We start from the raw sequence: 26703 nt of genomic DNA on the forward strand, positions 1-26703 counted from the left end.
CTTTAAAAGTGGGCGTGAGTGTGTGTGTGTGTGTGTGTGTGTGCCGCACACACAGGCATACCTACACGTCCTTCCCTTGTAACAGTCACTGGGGGAGAGAGGCCAGAGACCTCTGTTAGAGCTGACAATTATTTATGTCTCCAGATTTTATGTGGACTTGTTGGACACCTAGTAAAAGCCATCTCAACCACGTACAACTGGCCCTTAGACCAACAGATAAATGAAGAACGGGGGAAACAATAAAGACACATTTCAAAGAGACCCAGTGAACCCTTACATTTGCTCCTGGTGGGGAGCAAAGACGACCGAGGCACGTAGCCCACATTCCTGGGAGGAGGAAGGAAGTCTTCGGAGGCCTGTTCACCCTCAGACTACGGGTGCAGAGCAGCACCTACGCAAAGTGTTCCTGCTTACAGTTCCTCTCTGCCCTAGTTTCTCATGAGGGTTTTGCTTTTTTCCTTTTCTGAACCCAGTCTGTAGAGACCACATTCTGAAAAGCAAGGTGGCCAAAGATAATTCAGGGTTATGAAGAAGAGAGTTTTGTCAGACTTCATATTCTTCAAAGAGACTGATTTGGAAGTTGCCAAATAGATACTGTGTGCTCACTAAATCCTCTGGGATGAAGTCACAATGACCAAAGTCAACGCTCTAGCCCTAAACTTTCTCAAAAGTTGACTTAAAAATGCTTGGCCATGTTGTCTCCATTTGTCATCAACTCAAGAACACCCCCCACAGCAGCCACGTTGAGAACCTCAGGAACAGAAAAGGTGGGTCTTCCCTATTGTTCTTCTTCTAACCATCGCCCAATAAATACGAATGGAGGTCCACACAACATCAGGCCAGCTGTCTTGGTTGCTTTTCTCTCATTGCTGAGACAAAATACCTGACACCTAGAATTAAGGAAGGAAAGGTTTATTTAGCTCACAGTTTGTGGAAGTTTCAGTCCATACTTGGCTGGCTCCAAGGCAGAGTGGCACATGGCAGAGGGCAACCGTTCATGGCAGCGGAAAATAATAAAAGCAACAAGAGCAAAAAGAGAGGAGTGGCAGCAAGCAGCCTCTTTCCCTCCCTTACACTGTATGCAAACTACCCGCCCCAGGGCAAGTGTAGCACTCACACCCGTAATTCCAACGTTGGACCATGAATCAATCATAAACTCTAGAAGCCTGCCCCATGACCGCATGAGGCTTTGGGGGGACATCCAGACACAAACCATAACACCAGCTCAGCTTCCACGAAGCTGCAGGGTGTTAGTAGGTGTCAGAAAAGAACACAAACGAACAACTCTCAGTGATGCCACTTTGCATCTGCACCTTCTGGTTGTTGCTGCCATGTGATGTAACACTGACAAGCTCACAGAATCTCTTCAGAGAGAAGCCATGTGCCCAGCAGGTCTGTAGAGGAAGGGGCAGCTCCACAGGATGGCAAGCCAGTCTCTCAGGAAGTACCCACTGAGGTCTGTGACTGCAGAGGGGCCAGAACATGGGCTGTACGGCAAGCAGCTGCTCACCATCCAGGTGTGAGCTGCTGCAGGGCTGTGAGCTTCTCTTTTTCTTTTTTCATTTGGTGTTGCTTCTGCCATGTGGTTACGGTGCTCAGGTTTCTTTGGGAACCCCCTTTCCTTCATCTCCAGTCCATGAGGTTGGGATGGGGTGACCCCAACTCCAGCTGTGGCTGTGGGTGAGACCTGTGTGTTGCTCCTTCCAAGCCTTCCACTCTGCTGGCACAGAGATGGTCCGGGGATGGGCAGTGACCTGAGCTGGGCCAGGGGAGCTTGCGGGGCTCTCGCAGGAACTGTCAGGAAGGAGAGTCCCTATGAGGGGTGGATTTGGGGGCAGGACTGAGTCCTTCATGGCTGGTCGCCATCCTGGCCATGTGAGTGGAGGAGCTGCTAGAGTGAGATGAGCCCAGGAGGCCCCAGAACCGGAAGGAAGAGAGACCGAGTCCCTGGACCCAGGCTCGACCCTTGTGCACCTTGGCTACATGTACTTAAAAATAATTTTTCCGCCTTCTTTTTCTCTTCCTCCTCCTCCTTTCTCTTCTTCTTCCTCTTCTCTTTTCTCCTCTTCCTTTTTTCCTTCCTCTCTTCTTCTTCCCCCTCTCCTTCTTCTTTGGCTTAAACTAGATTTTTTATTTTTTGAGGCCAAACAGTCTTGGCTACTATGTGGATGGGAAGTGGGTTTCCAAAAATTGTGCTATTAGAAATGAACATACTTAGGGATTGTGTGAAGGACCTACAATTCTTGAGGCTCCTGAGTCATAATATACAATATAATTAATATTTTAGAGAATCAAAAAGGCCTTCTGTCCTTCATGAATTTTAGATGACATGTCCTCAGCTCTACATGGCTGGTGAGCAGCATGAGCGCTGGTTACACAGCCCAACAGGCCTGGGTTCAAATCCCGATGCCACCAGTTACTAGCAAGTTACTTACATTCTAGTCTTGGAAAAAGGTGTATGTGTAATATAAAACCCGTCTTCATGAGAATTATCTCTTTCCTTATCATAGTTTGTGAAAATACATTTGTGCAATTGATTACTATCTACAAAGAGCAAGTCTATGCTGTTATTTATTTATAATTTCCCAAACTAAGGAGTGCTTGGAAAACAGTACGTGCTTAAAATATTTGTTAGTAAGTATATAAATAAGTTATTAAAAGAGACCTCCCAGGGACGCACGTAGCACATAATAGATGGGCATTTAATATGAGTTTTCTTTCCTTTTGGATCAGGGCTTACAAACCCTCAGGCCCACGTGGGCTGGGCAGGTCATGAACTTGAGGTGAGCTGATGGGATGTAGAATCCTGCGTGTTGGAAATGGGGTAAATGTGCTTAGTTTTAACTAAGTTTTGTTCCTTGGGAATGTGGCTAAAGTGGCAGGATCTTTCAAAAGAATCTAGAAATGAGAATTTTGAGGTAAAAACTTCTTCTTTTAAACATGGATGCAATTAAACACACACACACACACACACAGAAAGAGAGAGAGAGGGAGAGAGAGAGAGAGAAAGAGAGAGAGAGATAGAGAGAGAGACAGAGAGAAGTCAGCACACATGTGAGGGACAGACCCAGCCCCTGGGGAAGCAGTTTATTCCAGGGAAACCTATATGCAGGTCCTTTCAGACTCCAGCCACAACTGCCCAACAAAGATGACTTGGAACGCTGGGTCTCTTACGTGAGAAACCCAAAGTGTAAATTTAAAGAGTGAAATAAAAGACAGACATAGGAAACGGGGAGCTAGATCTTTTGCAAAGCGGTGGGGGATGAAGAGATGGAGGGAGACCAGGGGAGGAGAGGGGAAGGGGAGGTAAAAGGATTTAAGAAGGGTTACTTGCTTGTACCAATTCTCCACAATGAACGTGACCGTTATGTACTGCAAATGTGTACTAATAAAAATAAAAAATAAAAAATAAAAAAAGAAATACGCACCGGCCGGTGGCTCGGAGGTCTGGTTGAGGACACTGTGGGACGCCTCCTGGAGGACGTAGGTGGACGTGGACAAGGGTGAAGGGCAGATGCTGCTGGCCGGGACGTAAGGAGGGTTGTAGGACGAGCTGTAATACTGGGGGTACTGGCTCTGCGGGAAGCCGGGGTAAGAAGGATAGTCCTGGGAAGAGAAAAAACAGAACAAAGCCCCCCAAGGATATGAGTGAGGAAGCCTGTCAGGGCCGGGGCCCCATCAGCCCTGTTCCTCTGTCCTTCGGCCCCATTAGGATGAAAACTCTCCAAGGGCAGGCACTGTCTGCAGTTTGGTCTTCCCAGCAGAAGGCGAAGTCAAAGAATTCAAGAGCAGGAGCACATTTGGAAGGTACAGGAGACAGCAGGAGGGGAGAAGGAGGTGAGACCGCCCACCAAGGGAGAAAGGCAAGGCAGCCCTGCCCCAGATGGCTTCTCCAGGGGGCGGGCAGAGCCGCTGGCACCGGGAAACAACTGAGATAGTGTGAAACACACATCTCAGACTTGCCTCTCCAAGGGCCTGGCGTGGGTGCTTACACACCAGTTGCAATCTGCCTTGACAGGTCTCCCAGGAAACTTAATTCCCTGTCACTTCCTGCTTGCCCTTTTCTGGAGGTCAGGAGGTGGCCCCAAAGAGTGAAGGTGTGGCCTTGACAGAGTGTCCTGGTCACTGTTGCATCCCCAGCATCTGAGGCTTATATAGTAACTCGGTAGATATGGAACAATGAAGGAGCAATGAAGACCACACGTGCCCAGAGAACCAGGCAGCAGTGCGGGTGCTTGAGAAGAAGGTGCAAAGGGCTGGGGATATAGCTCAGTGGTATAAGTGCCTGCCTGGCAAGTGCAAGGTCGTGAGTTCGATCCCTGGTACCGCAAAAAAAAAAAAAAAAAAAAAAGAAGAAGGTGCAAACCGAGCAGCATTTGCCTAGCACAGGGTTCAGCATATTCTGTGAGAGACCAGTGCAGACCGATCTAATGGATACTGGGCCTCTTCCACCACACCTTGCTTAAACAGGCCAGGCATTCTGGCTCTTCCCCGCCAGTGATTGCTGCAGCAATCTTGCCATTGCCATGACCTAGCACAGCGACACCCTGCAGAACACACAGCCCCGCCCCAGGTCCAGTGAGCCAGGATTTCTGGACAATCTGTGTTTCATGACAAGTTTGTATGGTGAAATGAACAAACACCTAAGGGTACGAATCACACCTTAAAAACTACTGTTTTACTTACAAATACTTTTATCTATGCATGTACATCACTGGGCACATACGAAAATAACAATTTCTGCGTTTTCCAAGGTTTAGTTACTCAGATTCTTCAGCTCACTGAAGAAGAACTAGCGCCCTTCTATATTTAAATGTGTTAAAAAGCCCGTCTACCCTGGGGGTCATTTTGTTTGAACACTAGACTGAAAGCATGTTCACTTTTTGTTGTGAAATAACCTTCGACTCGCACCAAAGGTGTGCAAGTGGCAGCCACAGTTCTTGTACACCTGTAGCAGGTTGGTTCTTAATTAACTCTGTAAATGAACCCAAGAGCATGACCACAGCCAGCGCTCATCTTTGTGGGGGGCCTGGGTCCGGTTTAGCAAGCATTTATGAAGCTTCTACCATGCATGCAGCCCTTGGCTCTGGGTACGCAGAGGAAGCAGACGTGCTCAGAGTCTGGGAGGAACACATGGCTTTGCACTCACAGTCCAGATTCCACCGGGGGTGGGGCCTGGGGCTCAGGTCAAGAGGAACATACATTGCCATGGCATCTTAGAAACCCAAGGAGATCTTTCCAGCGGCCTTTTGTACAGCCTGATCCTACAGTCTCCAGACCCAGGGACCAAGAGGCCAGGCTTCTGGTGGGAATTGCATTCTGCTGCGAATTGCAGGGGAGCGGGCTCTCTGGTGCCCTGACTGAAGAGGACTATTTAGGGAACTTGCTGAGAGAACCGGCAGGGAGCTGCATGTACCTGGTGCACTGTCCCGAAGCCGGCCGTGTTGGTCAGTCCGTTTGCTCCTTGGTAGAGCCCCGCTGTGCCTGTAAGAAAAGGGACAGGGCTGGGTTAGGGATCTTATTGTTCTAGGGAGGCACACAGAGGGCAAGGAGGCAGCGCCAGGGTGGGGTCTTTGAGATCTGAGGTTGGACAGAACCTGTGACTTTGCTTACCAAGCTTTCTGACCCTCAGTTTCTTCAATGAATGGGGAAAATAAGTAGCATCTTTTTTTTTGGTACCGGGAATCGAACTCAGGACCTTGCACTTGCCAGGCAGGCACTGTGACACTGAGATACATCCCTGGCCCAGTAGCATCTATTTTGAAGAGTTCTGGTGAGAAATAAAGAGTTGTGCATACAACAAGCTCACTGATGAATTATTTATTTTTAAAAATTATAGTAAAATATCATAGGTACATTTTTGTATTTTTTTTTCAAATAGCCAACAGATGGTCAAACTTCAGTGGTCCCTTAAAATATATAATGTAATAGTTCTCATCTTGACTATTTTAAAACCCACAGTTTAGTGGCATTAGATACATTTACATTGTTGTGCAATCACCACTGGTGTCTATCTCCAGAACTTTCTCATCTTGTAAGATTGGAACTCTGTCCCCATTAAACAACCCCCTCGGTCCCTGTCCCCTTGCCACGGCCATCCTCCTTCCTGGCCATGTGGACATGATGAGTTCTAGAAACTTCATATAAGTGGAATCGTATGGTATTTGTCTTTTTGTGACTGGCTTATTTCACTGAGCATAATGTCTTTAAGGATTATTGAGGTTGTGGCATGTTAGAATTTCCTTGCCTTTTAAGGGTAATATTCCATATTTTGTCTATCTATTCATGAGTTGATGGACATTTGGGTCATTTCCACTTGTTGGCTATTGAGAATAATGCTTCTCTGAACACGGGTGTATGGATATCTCTTTAAGACCTACTTTCAATTTTTTTGAGTTTATACCCAGAAATGCAATTGCTGGGACATACAGTAGTTCTATTTTTGACTTTTTAGAAGATTCTCCTTTTTCCATAGATTGTACCACTTTATATCCCACCAACAGTGTACAAGCATTCCATCTTCTTTGCCAGCACTTATTAGTATTTTTAATAGTAGCCATCCTAACAAGTGAGATGGTAATAATTATATATATTCTTTTGTTTTTGTTTTTTATTTTAAAAATAAAAGGTGAAAAATACTAACAGACAGACAACATTTTACAAAATAGCAAAGGATCAGTACAGATAGTACAGAGTTACAAACAGAGTGGTAGGGAATTAACAATGCTTGTTGTATTACATATTGATATCTTCAAAGTGGTTTCTCATGAAAACAGATATAAACATACAAAGCTGATCGACCAAGGACTCATTGACAGTTTCTTTCAGCAAGGAAATACAAGACAGTAGAACAGCCATGTTAACTATCCTGCATATATAATAATATATTTTGAATAAAATGAAATGACTTCACCTCTCTGAGTGTCAGCTGCCCCATCCATGAAATGGGAATGGAAGTGTGGCTGTTACTGTCAGCACTACTAGAAATGCTATTGATCCATAGGTTTGCGAATGAATGAGTGGTGAATCATTGAAGACAGGGAAGCCAGGAATGAGCTGAGGCACCACAGGAGGCCAGCGAGGGGAACACCCAGGGGGAGGAGTCTGAGCTTGACAGGCTGGAGAAACAGAAAGGGCGCAGAGGGCAGGAGCTAAGGGAGAAGGGGGGCCAGCAACTGCAGCAGAGGCCTTGTGAGTGTCAGGTATCATCTAAACTCTGCGGGGAAAGAGACACACAGATAGGTTAAGTGGCTGCCTGGGATCCCGTGGACAGTGAGAGGGGACAGCTGGGATAGGACCTCACAGGGGCTGCCTTGAGTCTGTTCCTGATATGCTTTGTGCTGCCTCTCTTGCTTCTTTTAAAAGCTGACTCTTGGGGGGTATAACTTACGTATTATAAAATTCCCCATCGTGTCAGTTCAGTGATGTTTACAGAGAACTGGTATCCTTGTAAGACTATCTCCCCGACCCAGTTTTTGAGCATTTCTATCATCCCCAAAGATCCCTCCTGCCTGTGTGCAGTCAGGCCTGGTCCCCGGCATTAAGCAGCTGCTGTCCTGTTGCTGGTTCTCTAGGAAAATTTCTAACAATTCATATAAATGGAATCCTACAATAAGTACTTGCTTGTGTCTGACCCTGTTCACTTCTCAGGATGCTTCAGAGGCTCATCCATGGTGCAATATGCGTCAACAGTCCACTTCTTCTTATTCCTCATTGGTATTCCACGTGTGCATATGTAGTATGTGTACGCAGCATGTAGTATTCTGCAGTATGCATGTACAACATCCTATTTTTGGCTGTGATGGATAATGCCATGTTGAGCATTTGTATATAAGGACACACACACACCTTCATTTCTCTTAGGTAGATCCCTAGGAGTAGAACTGGGAGTCATGTGTATGCTTAACTTTGAAAGAAATGGCCATACTGGTTCACACAGTGGTTATGTCAATTTACATCTCCACAGCAGTGCGTGAGAGCTCCAGTTGCTCCAGCATTTGGTGCTCTCACTCTCTTTGTTTATAGTTATTTTAGTAGGTACCCAGTGGCATCTCGTTTTGGTTTTAAGAACCATTTTTCTAATGACCAATGATGTTGGACACTTTCCATGTGTTTATTAGCCATTCGTATATTGCTCTTGATGAAACACCTGTTGAAGTCTTCTCAGCTATGTAAAGTGGTGCATACCCACGTCCCAGGTATTTGGGAACCTGAGGCAAGAGGGTTTCTTGAGTCCATGAGTTTGAGACCAGCCTGGACAACATAGTAAGACCCTGTCTTAAAAAAAGTCTTTTGCCCATTTTTAAAGTTACATTTGTTCTCATATTACTGAGTTGTAAAAATTCTTTATATATTATGGATACACATTTTTTTATTAGGTATATGAGTCATAAATATTAATGCTCAGTCTGTAGCTTGTCTTTTCAGTTCCTTAATGGCGTCTTTTGAAGAGAAAAGTTTTAAGTTCTCAGCTTTTTCTTGTACCGCTCTCTTTTTCTATTTGTTTTTTTTTTTTTTTTTTTTTTTGTACCAAGAATCGAACTCAGGACCTTGCGCTTGCCAGGCAGGCACTTATGCCACTGAGCTATATCCCTAGCCTTTGGATGTCTTTTTCTAGCATCAGCTTTTACATTTAGGTCTATGATCTAACAGGTTCATCTTTGTATATGGTGTGAGGTTAAGGCCTAAATAATTTTTCCTGCAACTGTATTCATGGTTGTTCCATCACCACTGTAAAAATTCTATCTTTCCCCCTATTGAATTACTTGGCACCTTTGCCAAAAGTTAATTGACCATAAATGTTAGGGTTTATTTCTGGACTCTATTTTGATTCATCTATCCTACAGAAATTCCATCCTGTCTTGACTACTTTATAGTAAGTATACTTGGTGCAATTGGTAGCTACTATAATAAGCTTCAGAGTAAGTTTTGCAATCAGGTGATTTAAATTCTCCAACCTTAAGACAAAATGATAGAAATTCACAATGGCTGCTATATTACACGCCGTTATCTCCAATGAATATCATTTTGTCTTGAGGTCATGTATCATTTTTGATGTTTTTGTGTTGTTTTGATTTTGTCTTCATTGTTGTTTTGTCAGTTTTTAAAAAACATTTAAAATAAAGAAATAAATTCTCCAACCTTACTCTTTTTCAAGATTGTTGTAGCGTCTAGTTACCCTGCATTTCTATATGCATTTTAGAATAAGCTTGTCCACGGCTACTAAAAGACAGCTAGGATTTGGGTTGGGATTGAACTGGATTGATTCACTTTTTTTGGAGACAGGTCTCACTATGTAGTTCAGGCTGGCCCTGAACTCGTGGTGACCCTCTTGTCTTAGCCCTCTAAGTGTTGGGATTATGGGTGTGCACCATCACGCCCGGCTGACTCACTTCTTTGATAAGAGGATGTTAGTACAGTATTTGATGCTGGAAGGTTTCAAGCAGGGACTGACACAACTAGATGCACACGTCTCACTACTACTTACTCACACTAGCTGCTGGGTAGAAAACAGGTGGCTGCACAAAGGAACTGTGAATCGCATCAGACACACTGTTTTCAGAGTCCATGGCTGTGTTTTAGAAGTGGCTGGAATGAGCACATTTTACTCCAGGGGTCTTTTATCCTAGGGTCGGGACAGGAGAAGGTAAGAGGACACCTCCAAGGATGTCCAAGAGGATGGGTCCATCTGGACCACAGGCTTTCAACGCTTGCTGTGTGCCCGCATCTCCCAAAGAATTTAGAGGACAACAGAAGATCAGCTCTGCCCACAGAGTCTGATTCAAGTTAGTCTAGGGTGGGTTGCAGGCATCAGTATTAGAAAATCAAAGCACTCTCTGGGAAGTTCTAGTTCACAGCAAGAAGTGAGATCCAAGAGCCAGCCCCGAGTCTTTTATTGTCCAAGTGGGGAGACTAAGGCCCAAAGAGGGAAGGCAAATGATGCTCAAGTGCTACGGAGTCCCGACAGCGCGGTGGATCAAGCCTATCTCCTGCTCCTCAGCTAGGTGCCTTTCCACTGCAGCACATAAAAGAACGAGCCCTGCAAATGCGCTGGGACCACTGATCTGTTCCCTCACGCATGCTTCATTACGCATGCGCCCAGCAGAGACTGCTGAGTGCTTCCCGCGGCTAGCACCGAAGCAGGCACATTGTACAGCAAGTCCCTGCTTCCTCACGCCGGTTCTGAGGGACGGGCAATTCCCGCTGCCATCTTCTACACAGAGCAGCTGAGCCTTCACAACGCAACCTGTCCAAGGCTGTAGAGCTGGACGGCTAAGGAGCTGGGATTCATTCTTTTCTTCAAGCAAACAAAATGTGCTGAAATAGGGAAAAAATGATTCAAATGACAGATTTCTCATCAAGAGCCGCGGAGGCCAGAAGAAACGGGGCCATTCCTCAAGAGCTTTCATAGAACACCATCATCCGCGAGTGATCCGACCAGAGACAACACCCTTCATGCGCAAATCAAGGCATTCTCAAGAAAAGGAAGCCTGGGGAACCTGATCCTGCAGATCCCCACCTTGAAAGAATGGGGCAGGGAGTCCTTCAAATAGGAGGAAATGACTGCTTAAAAAATCTTCAGGAAGAAAGAAAAGAAAAGGCAGAGACGAGGGCACATAATGTCACACAAGATAGCCCCCCTCTGTGCGGTCACGCCAGCCCCTCAGTACACATTTGGGGCATCTGATTCAGTTTGCTACTATATTTTAGTCAGACCTACGAAGTATTTATGTGACTTCAAAGTCAAATCTACCAGGTGAACTATATTCCTCTCTTGAGTATATGCTGGGCGCTGGGAAGGAGATACAGAAGCTTTCAGTAAGTTACTTTCCCAGAGAGTTTGAGGGCAAAAATAAGGGGTCCTGCTTGCCCACTGGGAAGGAGTGAGGTCAGGGGAGGCTTCCTGCGGAAAAGGACACTGCCGGATGAAGAGGACAGAACCAAGAACATGGGCACAGCGGAACCTTCTCTCTTGAGCTCCATCATCTGGACGCTAAGCCCATGGCCCAGGATTTGTCCACACCTTGTGGCATCCTGGGCTCCCACTGTCCTCAATGGCCTGCCCGCCCGGACATGCTCAGCAGAAGCCCTAGGCCAGCCTCTTCCATTGAAAGTCACCTGTTTGGCGACCACAATGACTCTACCTGCTGAGGCTCAGAGAGCCACCTGCCCCAGGAAGACTTCTGGGGGGTGTTTTCCAGTCTCTTCTGTGTAAACTCCAATGATGACCTAGGGCAGGTAGGTCTGGAAACAAGCAGGCTGTGGTCTTGTCTTTTGTATTCTTTCTCTGAAACAGCTTCTTGTTTATTTTCATCTTGTGACCAGGGCCATCTGGAGGATGGACAGCTGAACAAACGGCAGTGTGAGGGTAGCCACGGAGCCCCTGCAGTGAGAAGTCCATCCCGTGCAGAACGAACCAGGAAGAGGGGGGCATGAAGCCCAGAAGTCTTGTGCCGTGGAACATAGCCCAGGGAGGGTACAGACTCACCTTGGTTCTGGGATGGTAAACGCAGACACTTCTGGCTGGTCCAGTGCCCAGTGAGGCAGAGGAGGGAGGACAGGAAGAGGGAAACATCCCCTCTTAAAGTGATGCTGGAAGGACCTGCTGGGGTCTCCCCAGTACCACCCGTTCACCCCTTCTTTCTCATAGCAACAGAATCTCCGCTCTTACACTGGACTTTTGGTTGATTATAATGAACGCTGCAATTACGTTGCTATTTTGAGTGTGGCAGCAGAGACTTGCTACCTTATTTGGTTAATTGGTTTTCTTGGGATTTAAGAAAATCAGCTGCTCAATAAAACAACTTTTAAGTGGACATTCATTCATTCATTCATTCCTTCCTTCCTTCATTCAAAAACTCATTTTCAGTGACATATCCAACACAGCCATGTGTCAGGCACTGTTCTAGACAGGGGGAGAGGAGAGACAGACAGCGTGGGGATGAGCAGATACAGAGGGAGTTAAGGTCCTTCCAGACTGTCACAGTGTACACTGGCCATGCACGGCACTGCCACAGCGTGGCCTGTAGAGCAGCACCTGGCCAGCACAAGGAGGGACCAGCCTGCAAGGAGAGAAATGTGGAATCGAGAGCCAGGGCACGGAGAGCTCTAGAGCAATTCCACAGTGACTGTATATCTGTTAACTCTAATTATAACAAATCAGGCTTGCAGTTTATATAAATATCTTCTAAAATTGCCTTGAAGTTTTAAAAAAGTTTTCTTGCTTCTCAACTTTTTAAAAATTGTTTTCAGCAAGGATTCCTTTATCGCCTCAACTGTCCTTCTTCCAGTAAATGTTAAAGACATATTGAATGTTTCTTTAGGTTCTCTATCTATCTGTCTGTCTGTCTGTCTATCTATCTATCTGTGTATTATCTATTTATCTAAATAGATAAATGGAGAAATAGATAGAGAAATAGCTTTAGGTTCTTTGGGGGTTTCTGGGGTGCTGGGAATTAGACCCAGATTGAACCCAAATGCTCTACTGCTGAACTACACCCTCAGTCCTTCTTTAATTTTTTTTTTGATAATATGTATTTAATGAATACATTGGGTACATATTTTTGAATAGCATTAATATGAGTAATTGAGTAATAATATAAGAGGCATAAACCAATTTGATTTCCCAGTTAGTCCTTCTTTAATTTGATTTTGAGTTATGATTTCTCTAAGTGCCCAGGCTGGATTCTAATCTGTGATCCTTGCAAGCCGCTGGGGTTACAGGTGTGGACCACTAGGTCCTACTATTCGTACTGGATGCATAAAAAGAGTAGATGTTAAAAAAAAAAAAAAAGAAAGAGTAGATGTTTTTCTTGCCCAAGAATCATGTTTTGTCCCTTGGGGAGAATCTCTCCCTTACTAAGAATACATACCCCGGTGATTCATTTTTATTGTGTTCTGCACTAAACGCAGGGAGAAGCCTGGTGTTTCACTACAGCGAGATTGAGAAGTACAAGTGACAGCCCCTTGCGCCGGACACTGGGCCAAGGTGCTTTATGCAGTGGCTCACTAGATGTTGTGGTCTGCCCTTCAAGGTCAGGACTGTGACTCAGTTTATTGAAACTGAGTTGGAAAATCCCATTCTTCAGTGGAGGGTGTTCAGCTGGAACCTGCCGCTCCTCCCACCCACTAGGTCACCGTCATGAAAATGAAAAAGGAAAAGACAGAGTTTTTGAGGATGTGAGGAGCCTTGCAGGGGAGGTGAAAAGCCATGGAAAACATGCTGATGATTCCTTAAAAGTTACTGTCTGAATCGCCACATGACCCACCCTCTGTGCCTCCCAGCACACACCCTAGAGACGGAAGAGGAGCCTCACATAGGAGCCTCTGCATCCTGTTCACACCAGCTCAGGCCACCATGGCCAGAAGGTGTGGACAGCTCAACGTCCTTGGGCGGATGAGTGGGTACATGAAATGTGCTACAGGATTGACATCCCCCCGCAAAAAATCTGAGGTCTGCACTGCTCTGACGTCCCAAACGTTGAAGGCCAACACGATGCCACAAGGGGAAAATTCCATCCCATGAAACTGTTCTATGCACAAACTTACTAAAAAATACCTGCATTGTGTTCAGGCTCTGTGTATACCCATGAAACAGAAAAGAACGTCACATACGCAAATGTTACAAAATACTGACGCTTGCTAGCACGGATGAACCTTGAGGAGAAAAACTAGACACAGAAGGCCACGTATTGAGTGATTTCCTTTTGTAGGAAGTACGCAAGAGCAGCAAAACACACAGAAACAAAAAGCAGCTGAGTGGTTCTTGGGACTGAAGTGGTAGGTAATCAGCGATGCTGGAGTTTCCTTTGGGAGTAAAGAAAATGTCTTGGAACGAGATATCATGAATATCCTGATGTCACTGAATTGTAAACTTTAAAACAGTTAATTTTATGTTATGGGAAATTGAAGTCATTTAAAAACAGAATAAAACTATTGTTGTGACTTCCTCCTCACGCTGTCCCACGGCCTGTCACAGCCAGGCAGCAAAGGAAAGGCGCAGAGGGGCCCAGTCAGGTCAGGCATCTCCTGGCCCTCCAGGTCTTGTGCCCTGAGAGAAGCTGGTGTCTGCGTCTCTCAGATTCCTTCAGCCCCACTCTAGGCAGGGGACAATTCTTTACCCCCGTGGCACCAACCTTCCCTGGCTTTTCCTTTCCTCTTGTTGGATTATGCCAGCACTAGCCAGGTGGGCTGGAATCCCTGCACATGGCCCTCCCGGGCGCTGAGGGACAAGCCAGGCCCAGCATTTCAGGTGGCGTGGACTTCTCCGAGGCCACAAAATAGCTGCGGCATGCGGAAGCTGCCTGTCACAGACAAGAGAATTTGGATCTTTCAAAATGTTCTGATTTGAAAAGACCCACCTCCTGTGTTTCAGCTGCCAGGAAGAACTCCATGGGGACACAAGGCTGGCACCTCAGAGTGAGCATGCATGCTCCTCTTGTTTTCCCAAAGCCTGGGGGTGATCACAGGACAGCGGGTGCCTCTGGGGCTCAGGGGTGACCTCACTGCAAACCCAGCCCCGGCTGTGCAATCAGAGAGGGTACTTGGGGGCGGCCAGCTACATTCCAGACCCCATTTTACGTGGTGGAGCAGAAAGTTTAAAAAACCCACCTATAGGAATACGTTTAATGGATACTAAACAAATCACGTTCAGGCTGTGTGCCCGTGCTGGAATCTCTGCTCAGCTCCTGTGCTGAGGAAGTGGCCCTGCGGTGGCCTGAGGTGGGCGGCATGATGTCCCTGCTGTTCCCCCCTCCAGTCAGCCCCCGCCGCGCGCTCATGCGTGAGAGGTGGCAGGAAAGCCCGGAGAGGAAGGCCAGTGGGCCGAGGTAAGGCTTGGAGACATTACTGGCCGGGGACTCTTCCTCCTAGGCAGTGCCGCTGCGGTCTCGGACCCTGAGCTGGGGCGCAGCAGGGTGGGCGGCAGAAACAGCAGGAAGGAGCCGCCCCAGTTCCAATGGCCCAGAGTGTAAGCTGGGGGTGTGGGAGGGTCTGAGTGCGTGAGCTGCTCAGCACTGTAGTTCTGTGCTTCTAAGTGCCTGAGCCCTGGGGACCAAGATGGCTCACTGCAGGTGACCAGCAAGCCACTCATGCTCCAGGCACCTCGCCGGGTGACTGACCCATCCGGAGCCAGTCTACACCCCTGGGCCTCTCGCTTGGTGCTGCAATGGCATCTGACTGCTCTCACCCTCACCCTCTCACTCTCAGCGTCACATCAATGGATCATAGCCCAGGGGCCGTCCAGGCACGGATCCCATTGGTGACCCAAAGTGGCTCGGTAGGAAACGTGGGGGAGCAGGGTCTTTGACAGAGGGGCTAGAGCACTGGGACGAGGCAAGGGGAAGAGGGGCGTGGGGGGAAAGAAGGAGCAGGGAGTGCGGGCAGAGGGCTTCCAGTCTCCAGACTCACACAAGGCAGCCCACAAAGCAGCACGACCCCAAATGAGGAGCAGCTCTGTGGCATCTAAGCAGGCAGCGCTCAACACCTCCAGGCCCTGCGGGTGACACAGGGAGGGAGCTGGTGCGGACACAGTGGTGAACAGCCTCGGTGTTGGGGAGCAACAACAGGGAGTAGCGGGCATTGTGGCAAACTGGGGTGCACGGGCTCCACCTCAGGGGGTGGCAGTTTGTAGCAGACACTGCCTGGCTCCCCAGGAGGCATTGCCAAGCTCCTCCTGACTTGTTACCGTCTCCCTGCAGACGATGGCAGAGACAGCCTTGCTTTCCTAGCCTCCCTTGCGGCTTTCAGATGGCCATGTTATCTCATTCTGCCTGCGGAGGCTTCTGGAAAGACGTTTCTTCTGTTTCTCTGTCCTTTTACTGTCCGTCTGACTGTGTGAAAATGTAATATCTGGAGTCAGAGCAGCCATCTTGGGATGTGAAGCCAAGAGCATAAAAGTAAAAGTCCTACATGCTGAGGCTGAAGATCGAAAGAGATAAAAAAAACCCTGATCTTTGAAAGTGTAACTGAGATGCTAATGAATCCTAGGGTCCAGATATCTTGGTAAATGTATAAGAAATGTGATAATGGCTTAAGCCAATGTTGTTTGTACTTTTTATTACTTGCAGCCCAAAACACTCCTAACTGAAACAATCTTACTCAGCCCCCAGCCAACCTCTGCCACATAAGAATGTGATCTAATATAGCCGGAGCCTCTGGTTTTTGAAGAAAAGTCAGAAACCTGGATTTGTACATGAAACATCTCCATTTTTCAATACAGGCAACAACTACACATGAATTAGGCAAGAAACAAATACAAACAAATCCCCAAAACAAGTGACAAAGACGTACGTGTAGACTGCATGTGGCCTGTGGGTTTTCAAACTGTGACCTGGGTCTAGGGAGACAGAACAGTGAAAGATTCCCATGCCTCAGCGTGGTAAGGACACAGCCACCAAGTGCTCTGCACCCAAAGGGCCTCACAGATCAATGGAAATGCCGAGAACGCTCCCGTTTCACTGATCGGCTGTCCTCTGAGATTCATGGGAATAAATGTACCCCGGGAAAGTTAAGGAAGAAATCCATTTGGAGAGGGTTGACTAGCAGAGCCCAAGAGAAGAAAAGCTCCAGGGACACCTAGGTCAAGCTGTGAAACTAACAGGGATCCACAGTCTGCATGCCAGGAAGGGACACCCCCTCTGTCCCATCTGTCCCACCACAGTGCACTGCTTGACCGACTTTCCCATTTTAAAGACCTCCGCCCCCTTCTCCTTTGCTCCACAAGCAGGGCTACACCGCCACATCTGTGTTTGATCACATCAGTTGCTGTGTGTCACAATGGCCTCATTCACAGGTAGCAGAAAGCAGAGCTAACTGGTCATAAAACCACCAGCATTCCTGAGAGCGCCACTCCAGATTCGCTGCCCTGTCCCTCGCCTCTGGCACATGGTGGGCATAACATGGGGCGGGATGGGGAAGAGCAGTGGGAAAGGGCAGCAGGGCAGAAGAGGAGGCAGCTGGTGCACATCCGGCCACAGGTTCTGGTGCGGGGGAGGTGTCAAAAATGGTGCCGGTGAAAAGACACAAGCTGCAATAGTGAGGCCACTCTAAGCTCAAGTAAGACTGACCTGGTTTCAGGCAAGCAGAAGATTAATACATTTGGAAGCCCCTAGAGAAGGCGGTATTGGAGCAGAAGCTAGAGGACAGCAAGGAGCCAGCCACAGGAAGCTGTAGGGCTGGAAGTTTCCAGGGTAGGGGAAGCAGCAAAGTGCAGACCACAGAGGTCTTCAGGCGCTGAATTGCACAGGGGTTCAGTGGGGACAGGGGTGACAGGAAGGTGATAAGATTTACTTCTGACTTCACCGGGATGCCTTAGATGGAGGATTTTAAACATGCAGGGACCCAATCTGATAGGGGAAGCCTGACTGTCTGGCTTTACCCCGTGCGGTAGAAACAGATCAAAAGGTCACAGTGGATCCAAGACAAATATTCTTCCTGCAACAGATCTCATCTGGAAGGATTTTGGGAAAGTTAACCCATAAAGATCAGTTTCTGAAATAAATTACACACGTTAGAAAGTGATTTTCACTACATGGTCCCAGGAAAGACAATGAAGGAGAGACGCTTTACACCTCTCTGGTTGATATTTGGCAGGGATAAAGCATGTGATCTAGACTGCAGCGGTCAGTGCCTCACAGTCTTCTGACTATGGTGACCTCTTTGGGGGTGTGCACCAGAGCCAAGCAGGTCCAGTGAAAGGGAACATCTTGAGAGATGTTGCATGGTGAAGAGGGTGGAGCTGCTGCAGCCACTTGGCCACCACGAGGGAAGAGTATGTCAAAGAACAGCTGAACCACATATTTCCCCTACTCTGAAAGAGAGAGGGAGAAGGAGAGGGACAGAGACAGAGAGAGGCAGAGACAGACAGACAGAGACAAAAAGAGAGAGCATCTTGTTGACACTTTTAACTCTGAATCCATCTATGCTCACAACATTGGCATTTTCAGCTTAGGCTGGGTCATATTTCATTTGTGTCTGATAGAACCATAACAGAATAAAAATGCCTAGGTAACAACCAGAGGGAGATGGGAACTAGGAAGCTGCTGATACTCCTGACTGCATCCTGCCTCACAGAAAGAACCCCAAGCAGGGCGTCTTGGGCTCCAGTTGCTCTCTGCCCACATGCAGGTGCTGCGCTCTGGGTGGAGTGGGCTGGGTGCTCTTGGTTCTGTTGCCAGTGCTGGAAGCAGCACCTCTCCATAGCATACCTGTTTGTGGCTGCTGTGTATGGACGTGGCGCAGACGCACCAGGGCTCCGGGTCACCCAGTGACCCCAGCAGTCTGGCTTAAGTCTCATTTTGACGCCTGCAACAGTGCCTTTCCTTGAAGTTGCCATGAAGCCCTTCCTGGGAAGAAATTCCCAGCCTGTCTCCTCCGTGGGGACCCCTGAGCGCCGGAAGACCTCGTCTTGGTGTGTAAAGCAGAGGCACGGCTGTGGCACGGGGACAGACGTGTGTTCAGCTTGTCCAGGCGTCGCCATCTCAGAAGGAAGGTGCCGTGCTGAGCCTCACGAAACTAACAGGACTCAGGAGGACAGCAGTGACCTCCAGTCTCCCCTCGCTCGCCTCGGTGTAATTTCATTTAGAAACAGCACCTGAGAAGATCCCTTGGGGTGGGAGCAGGGCGGGCTGGTGACGGAAAGTAGGTTGAGCGGCGGTGTTACACCCACCATGGACAGTGTCTCCTTTGTGCCCTCTGCAGCCCAGACCGACTGCTGGGGACACTGCGAGGCCACCGTGACCAAGTCCTTCCCAGCGGATGGCTTGAGATGTTTCACGTCTAGCCCTTGTACTGTAAAGGTGGACACAAGGAACAGGAGCCCTGTGATGACCTGTGTTGTCATCTAGGGGCCCGGCGGGGGGCAGAGAATCTGCTCAAGGCTCTGCAGGGGGTCAGGCCCCGCCCCATGGCCCCTCCTCCTCACCCAGGCTAGGGCGAAGGGACCTCCCTGTGGTGCGCAGAGCCTGGTGCCTCTGTTCCCTGTTCTATGCCTGGGTTCCGAGGGAGCAGGAGGCTCACAGTAGGTGCTCAGGAACTAATTTGTGACGTCAAAACATGCAGCTGTCTTGTGCTTGGCACTCTCTCCAGCCTCTAGCACAGTACCCGGTACACACAGCAAACGGTGAATAACTATTGTTGAGTTAGTAAATGAGAAGCAAGAACAAATGGCTTGGTTTTAGTAACAGCAATTACAGACAGCTACGCACCAGGCACTATGCTAAACCCCTGGCATGGTTTTCCTGATTTGTCCTCTGCTCAACATGGAAAACAGAGGGCAAGGCAAGTGATTCTTTTCTTTTTTCTTTGTCTTTTTGAGACAGGATCTCACTATGCAGTTCAGGTTGGCCTTGAGCTCACTCTGTAGCCCAGGCTGGTCTCAAACTCCCAATGATCCTCCTGCCTCCGCCTCAGGAGTGCTGGGATTACAGGCGTGCACCACCACGCCTGGCGAGGTGATTCTCTTTCAGTCTCTTCACTTGTGTCTCCCAAGCACCTGCCGTGCGTCTGTCTGTCCACAGCACTAGGGACACAGCAATGGGCAACACGAAAATCGCCATTACGCAGAATGGACACCCTAACAGTGGGAGGAACTGGGGGTTCACGAAGGGGTCAGAGGGTGGTTGGGGGGAGGGGCCTAGAGCCAGTGAAGCCGAGGGTGCGCGCTGGGGAACCTAGGGTATGACGGGGTGTCAGGAAGGCTTTTGGGGGGTGAGTGGAAGAGAGTGAAGACTGAGCCCGTGAGCTGTGAGTGGTGGAGCTGGGGTCCAAGCCTGAGACTGTCTCCCCCCAAGCCTGTTCCTCTCATCTCTTCCTCCCACCTCCAACCTGCCGTAATTTCCTTCTCCCAGAAGCGTCAGGAAGACTTGCATCTGTCATCTCCCAGTCCTCCCTCCTCTGAGCTGCCCGAGCTGGAAACTCCTCTCCTTCGTCTTGCCAGTGCACCCGCGCTGTTGTATGGGCTGCCTGGGGCTCTGATTCCTCGACAGCAGATAGCCGAGGGGGCCATGGTTGGTTTCGGCGGCCCTTGGAGATGCCAGCCACGTGTCTGTGGATTCCCTACAGTGGCAAAGCCTTGCAGAACGCGTGTGTGTGATGCCCTGCCAGCCTGAGCTCGGCAAGTCTGGCAGGAGCCAGAATCTGTCTTTGCCTGGGGCAGACAGAGGCCAACATCTGGTTAGTGACAGGGTGGCTGACCAAAAAGCCACGTTCCAGTCTCTGGTCTAAAGTTTCCTGGCAGTAAAGACAACCTTCTCAAAACTGATACTTTTTCAAAGAGAGAGGTCAAGGGCCCGCCAAAGGGACCTCCCGTAGCCACCCTCGGAGCAGCCTCGTAAAAGGCTGTCGTGCACAGGTAGCTGGCGAGCACCGCCCGCTCTCCCTGCCTGCAGCTCTGCTCCTCCAGAGCCGTCGGTTCCCAGTGTTTCCCATTAGGAAGAAAGTTCCTTCCGCAGCCCTGTAAATTCCAAGTGGCCCATCTAATGCACCCCAGGAGGACGTGGAACTCACTTATGCAGAAGCCACGGCCCCGTAAGATGCCTCCCACTTCCAGATCAAAGCCTTGTGTCTCGGGTCCTAACACCCATAATTCACTCTTTTAAATGTTTGATGGTCTGAGCAGCTGCGGACCTCGGCTTTCATCTCTGCTGGATTTATTTCCCCTTCTCTGGTCATCTCTTCCAATCTTCATCGGCTAAATTATTTCCCAAATCCTGATCTTGCGTGTGGCTCCTCCCCATTCCTGCCACTACTAGTGGGTGTTTTTCAGCCTTCTCACAACCAGAGGAGTCTTTACGTTTACTATGCATTTTGCAGGTACCAGGCCAGCTCCAGGGATATACAGGGCCTGTGGACACATCCTAGATGATAGTTTGTGTTCAGCTTACACTTTACCATCTCTCTCCACAGGGAAAGTGTTTAAACAGGGGTGGGGTGAGACTCTGCCCATCAAGGCTGGTGGCGCCAGTGATGAGCTCTCTCAGCATCTCGCAGCCCCTGGTACAAAGCACTCACTGGGCGCGACCTCGCCTGTGGCATCCTTGTCAACAATGAGCACGTACGACATCAAGCAAACCACGAGGAGACACCAGGCAAGCCCAAATGAAGGGACAGTGTGCAGAAAACCTGCGCAGCATTCATCAGAAGTGTCATCAAGAGAGACAAAGACCAGCCAGGGGGCTGTCACAGGTGCAGACTAGACAGGGGTGCAAATTGGAACCCTTGACTGGACCACAGAGTGGCAAGTGGACATCTGTGGGAAAGCTGGTGAAAGCCAGGTGGAGCCTGGCGTTTATTAAGAGCCTTGCGCCCATCCCAGTGTTTCCATTAGGGGAAGGTGGGTGGAGGGCGTGCCAGAGCTCTCTGTACCCTCTTCGCAAATCTTTCATAGTTCTAAACTTACTTTAAAATAAAAAGTTACAGGAAACATAATAGATGCTGATCAGCAGAATCTCCATGTGCTGCTTGCAGGCTATGTGACCCTGTGCAACTTACTTGACCCCTCTGGGCCCCCGTCTTTCCATCTGCAAAGTGGATACTGAAAACTGCCCCCGTTTTACAAGCTCACTTGTGAGAATCAGATGAACTAATACCTGTGAGATGCTGAGAGCTGCAGCTGGTGCTCAGAAACGCTGAAGGTGGTGACACCCGCTGTCCAGCCACGCAGGGACCCCTATCAGCGTCCTGACTGGCGCATTTCCTAATATCTCCCAGCGAACTGATACATCATAGTTTCAGAACTGATCAAGTTCAGTGATTTCACACACACACCTCCAGGTTTGGGGTTTCTCTTTGAAACAAACAGTGCGAGGCGTCCTGGCACACCGCTCTACTTCCCCATGTGCCCTGCTCCAGCACTGGGTAGCACCCTTGCAATGCAGGCTGCATCCTCCGAGAGGCCACACTGCCAACCTCCCTGCCAACTCCTGCACTGAGGAGGAATGCCGTCGCCCTTGTCACGGTGAAAAAGCACAGCTGTGTTCTACGGCAGGCTAAACACCACCCACTCCTGAGGTGTCTGTGTCCCAATCCTTGGAATTTGCGGCTGTGTTATTTTACTGCCAGGGGCGCCTTTTCAGGTGGGACTCAGGTCAGAATGCTGAGCGGGGAGGTGAGCCCAGATTACCTGGGGCCACTGGCAATCCTGAGTCTTAGTGAGCTGGAGGCGGAAGGGCCAGAAAGAGAGGTAAGGACAGGAGCAGAGGCAGGAGCCAGGTGCTCTGAAGATGGAGGAAGAGCCATGAGCCCAAGGTTTTCCTGGCTCTGCCAGGGCCCTGGTTTTAGAATTCTGACTTCTGGAACCATTGGGTGAGACATCTATGCTGTCCTAAGCCACTGAATTTGAGGAAATTTGCTGTAGTGGGGCTCCAGGCTGGACACAGCTGCTGTCCAAGGCTCATATGGCAAAGACACGGTGCCCAGGGTGGTCTTCCTGGGAAGGGCAGACCGCTGAGAAGTGGGACTTCATGGGAGATCTGTGCGCTACCTGGGGAGGAGCCCTAAGGATGGACTGGAGGACTCCCGTCTCTCAGTTTCTCTTTGCTTCTCGCTCAAGACATCAATGGGATCCCTTAGCTTGGACCAGAACTTCCAGAACAGGGAGCCCAAAGAACCCTTTTCCTTCACAAGTTGATTGCTCCAGATATTTTGTTATAGTAACATGAAGCTGACTCACGCACACACTAATAGGACACAGTACAGCTCCTAAGTCTCTAACTAAAATAAGAGAAACAAAAGTAAGGCAGGGGCCAGCCAAGTTTTCCTGGGCTCAGCCCACTCTTCTCGTTGTGTGTCTGGGGTCTCAGCTTACTGTTTGGTCTCACATTCAGGCATGCACATGCGCATGTGCTGTCAAAGTAACTAGAATCCAGCGCGATGCGTGGGGATAGACACAGTCCCTGCTCTTCAGCATCTTACCGTGTGAGTAGGAATTTAATACAGCACTGAAGCTTAGGAGAAAAATCACCCTTTGGGAAATGTACAAAATACATTTTAGAACACCGACAAGACACGCAATGTTATCTTTTTGTCTTCACAATAACCCCAGGGAGGTAGATAACTTCACTCTGCCTAACTTCTATCCTAGAAATGAGGAAATTGAAGATCAGAGAGGTTAAGAAATATGTTTAGGGCTACGCAGCTGGAAAGCACCCAGTTAGCTCCACTCAGAGAGCCTCAGCTTGTTCCTTTACCAGCCACTCCCAGTCCTCCCTCCTCTGGCTGGACAGGGATGTGGTATGAGCCATCCTGCGTTGCCTTCAAATTCATGGTCAGACCCCAAGCCCAAAGCCCAAGATGGGCTTTGAGGAGGTGCCTAGCGCGTGCAGGTGCAGCTCCCACAGACAGGGCTGGTGTCCCTGGGGAAGAGGCCCAGAAGTCTCCCTTCTGCTTCTGCTGTGGGTGGATGCGGTGAGCAGAGACAGCTTCAGGGCAGGAAGCAGCCCGGCCTGGACCTGGCCCATGGGCACCTGACCTAGGACATCCCCAGCTCCGGAATGAGGAGGAGCAGGTTTCTGCTGTCAACGGGCTGTTTTAGAGGCTGCACCACTGAGATCCGGAGTCATGCGGATGAGGCAAGAGTGGAGGGATGTGGGTCTCTGGCTGTAGAGTCCCCGACTGTTATGCAAGTTAGAAACTGCCGTCCCTGTGAGCTGCTGTGGGCTTTGGTCTTTGTGGCAGCAGGGTAGGTGCTCCGATACCATCTCAGTCTTCATACACCACCGATCCTGAATAAGCCTCTGCCAGGCCCCACTGATGTGCGGTGAAAACTGTCCCATTCTGTATCAAGACTGTCACGAAAAGAAGTGGGGACACAGATGGTGGCTGCCACAGTCAGGCTCCTCCTGGAACCCTTGGTATCGCTGCTTCAGGGCTTCTGGGCACTGAGGAGGGGGGCTGAGATGAGCTGGGGGTGCTGCTCGTGAGCACAGCCACCGATAGCACCTCTGTCCTGGTGTTCAGGCCTGCTGCCCCTGGCAGGGAGCACATTCCTCTCCTAGGAGCTACCCTACCTTGTGGTGCTTGGATCGACAGCACAGGGCAGCGGTGATGTGCTGGGACTTCCGGGCCAGCCCCCGGGATTGCTTCTGCAATCCCATGCCATACTGTATTAATCACTTTCCTGTCACTGGGACAAATGCCTGATTTTCACAGCCTATGGAAGGAGAGAGGTCTTTGGTTCAGGGTTTCAGAGGGCTCACTGCATGGTCAGCTGGTGTCAAGGCAGAAATAGCAGGGTGGAAGTGCAATCCTGGCAGCCAGGAAGGAGAGAGGAAGGGAGGAGCCAGAGCTAAGAGCACATCTTCCCAGGCACCCCGCTCCAGTGACCCACCCTTTCTGGTCAGGCTTACTCCTCACAGCACCTTCATTCATGGATTAATCCAACAGTGCATTAATCCACTGATGCGCATAGTGCCCCCATGATCCCGAAAGCCCCACTTCTCAGCACAGTAGCCTTTAGGGACATTTTAGATCATGCTAGAGGGAGCTGGCCAGATCCCTGGAGACAGAGCGTGTGTGGGGACTGGAGCTGGCCTTGCTCCCCATCCGAACTGTGGATGTGGAGGTGGTGGGCCCCAAGGAGGAGAGGAACTGCCATCTGCAGTGCCTGACCCAGAGGAAGTGGAAAGAATGCACTACTGCTTGGAGCCACTATGTTTTTGAGGCCGTTTGTTACAAAGTGATAACCAACCTGATATGGGAGCTGTTGGTTTCCTGGGCCCGGGGCCTGGGCTCCTCAGAGCCCTCGTCCTCTCTCTTCACAGCAATGACCACCACTCAGGGCGTCACCTGGTCTGTGGTGCATGAGCCCCGTGCCTGTCCGGCGACAGTGAGCAGCGTGTCCAAGCAGCAGGAGCGCAGCCCTGGGACCCTGGCAGGCCTGGACTGGCAGTCAGGCTCTGCTTCTTTCGGTCACTCTGCCTCTGAGACTAACCTGCTCCCTTACCAAATGACTGCTGCCTTGGGTTGAGGGGAAGGGAGGGCCAGCTGCTAAGTGCTCACGCCCCCTCCATTAACAAATGCGGGCTGAGTGGAAGAAGGAAACAATCAGCTAAGCAGAGCCCTGCAGACGCGGATGCTGAGCGACCCAGCTGCTCGGGGCCAGACTCTTGGTGACCTGAGCCCAGCAGCTGGATTGCAAGGTGTCCTCCCCTCTCCGATGAATCCACTTTGTTCTCCGGCCACAGTGTTTGTCGCCCTACACTACAACACCCTTACCTATTCTAGGAAGAGTGGCTTGGGTACCTGTCCCACCAGGAAGATTCAGTTTGGTCCATTTGCCCACAGCATTTTGGGGGTGCAGAACAATGCAAGGTCCGAGGTGGGGGTCCTTGGTCACGGGGCACCCATGGCCCTCGTGGCGGTGAGGATGCGAGCAGCTGGGAAGCAGCCCAGGGTGTCGGCGCTGACTTTGACGTGGAGGGTCCCCCGGCATTGTGTAAGCTCAGCTCTGTTCTCCAGCTCAACACCCTCTACAGGCAGATTTTAGCCAACTTCACGGGGAGCCATGAACCTCAGCACACTGAACCGTTCCTCCTGACCAAGGCAGAAATGAGATAGCATTCACTGTGCTCCCCACACACAGAGCGCGGGTGACCACAAGGAGGAGGGCACAGGGACTTGAATTCAGAGAGCATTAGGTGCCAGGAGTGTCACTGTGAGCTCAACTGTATAGACGCATTCAGGCCTGAGAGCAGTTCTAGGAAGTGGGTATTATTACCCACCCATTTTGCAGATGAGACCATTCTGGAACAGAGGTCTCCAAGGCCAGCTGGCTAGAAAGTGATGGGAAGGAAAGGCTAAATCGTCCAGGTCAGACAAGGGTGGGGAAATGCACTCGTGTGGTGGGGCGGCTGCGGGCAGGACACACCGCAGCCAGGGGAGCGGGGAAGAGGTCAGCCGGCGCCAGGCCACTCCTAGTCCCCGCTGCGGCTGGAGGGCGCCGGACACGCTGCTCCCAGTCTGCTGTTTGTCTCCCTGCTTTCAAGCCTCCTCTCTCCACGGCCCCTGCCTGTGCCTCCTGTCGAGCTTAAATACACATCTGCACTGTGATGAACTCTCCTTCCCCTGGAACGGGCCTGCCAGGAAAAACAAAAGTGGCCTCGACACACAGCCGTTCACAGAGAAGCCCTTTTATGGAAAAATGCAACCTCCGTACTCTTGGGCACTGGGCTCGGTGAGGAGGATGAACATTTTTTTTATCACAGCTCTGGAATGGGTCTGAGCCATTAACCCTCTTCACCCTCCTGCCCTCATTTCCTTCTTTAAGCATTTATAGTTGCTTGCCCAATATTCATTTCCTCTCCGCTAAAGAGAATCCACCTGGAGTGGCAATGCAGCAGGTAAAAATAAGCACTTCTCTATTTGCTCTTGCTGACTGGGATGGTCATCTGACACAAATACAAGCCAACCAAACAAACCTGAAAGTTTTAGCTTTCCTGATTGTGACACTGTTGCTTCTTGCTTTCTTCTTCTGCCTGCCTGGAACGTGGAGGTGATGGCTAGAAGTGAAGCAACTATTCTGTGATGATGAGGTGACAAGAATTAGGATGAAAGCTCGAGGCTAAGTAGAGCAGGGGGTCAGACAGACAGAAGGAGGGAAGCTGGGATAATGGGTTTTCTGTTGCATGTAGCTGAATGAACTGGAATGGGTAATGTGTGCCAGATGCTGTGGGTTGTATCAGAAAAGGGATGGTTCTTGCCATCTGC

The 26703-nt window shown here is 49.6% G+C and overlaps 1 protein-coding gene across 1 annotated transcript in view; it reads right to left on the bottom strand.

The window, feature by feature from the left end:
- The window catches only part of Eya2 (EYA transcriptional coactivator and phosphatase 2), a 151378-nt gene that overhangs the window by 75059 nt on the left and 49616 nt on the right, over nt 1-26703 (bottom strand). Inside the window, exons 5-6 of the mRNA XM_013518289.1 lie at nt 5417-5484; nt 3429-3606 (exon numbers count right to left, since the gene is read on the bottom strand). Of these exons, the coding sequence (XP_013373743.1) occupies nt 3429-3606; nt 5417-5484 (246 nt within the window). The remainder of the gene's footprint in view (nt 1-3428; nt 3607-5416; nt 5485-26703) is intronic.

The sequence above is a fragment of the Chinchilla lanigera genome, unplaced genomic scaffold, assembly GCF_000276665.1.
Source record: "Chinchilla lanigera isolate Chin_1 unplaced genomic scaffold, ChiLan1.0 scaffold00044, whole genome shotgun sequence".
NCBI classification, from domain to species: domain Eukaryota; kingdom Metazoa; phylum Chordata; class Mammalia; order Rodentia; family Chinchillidae; genus Chinchilla; species Chinchilla lanigera.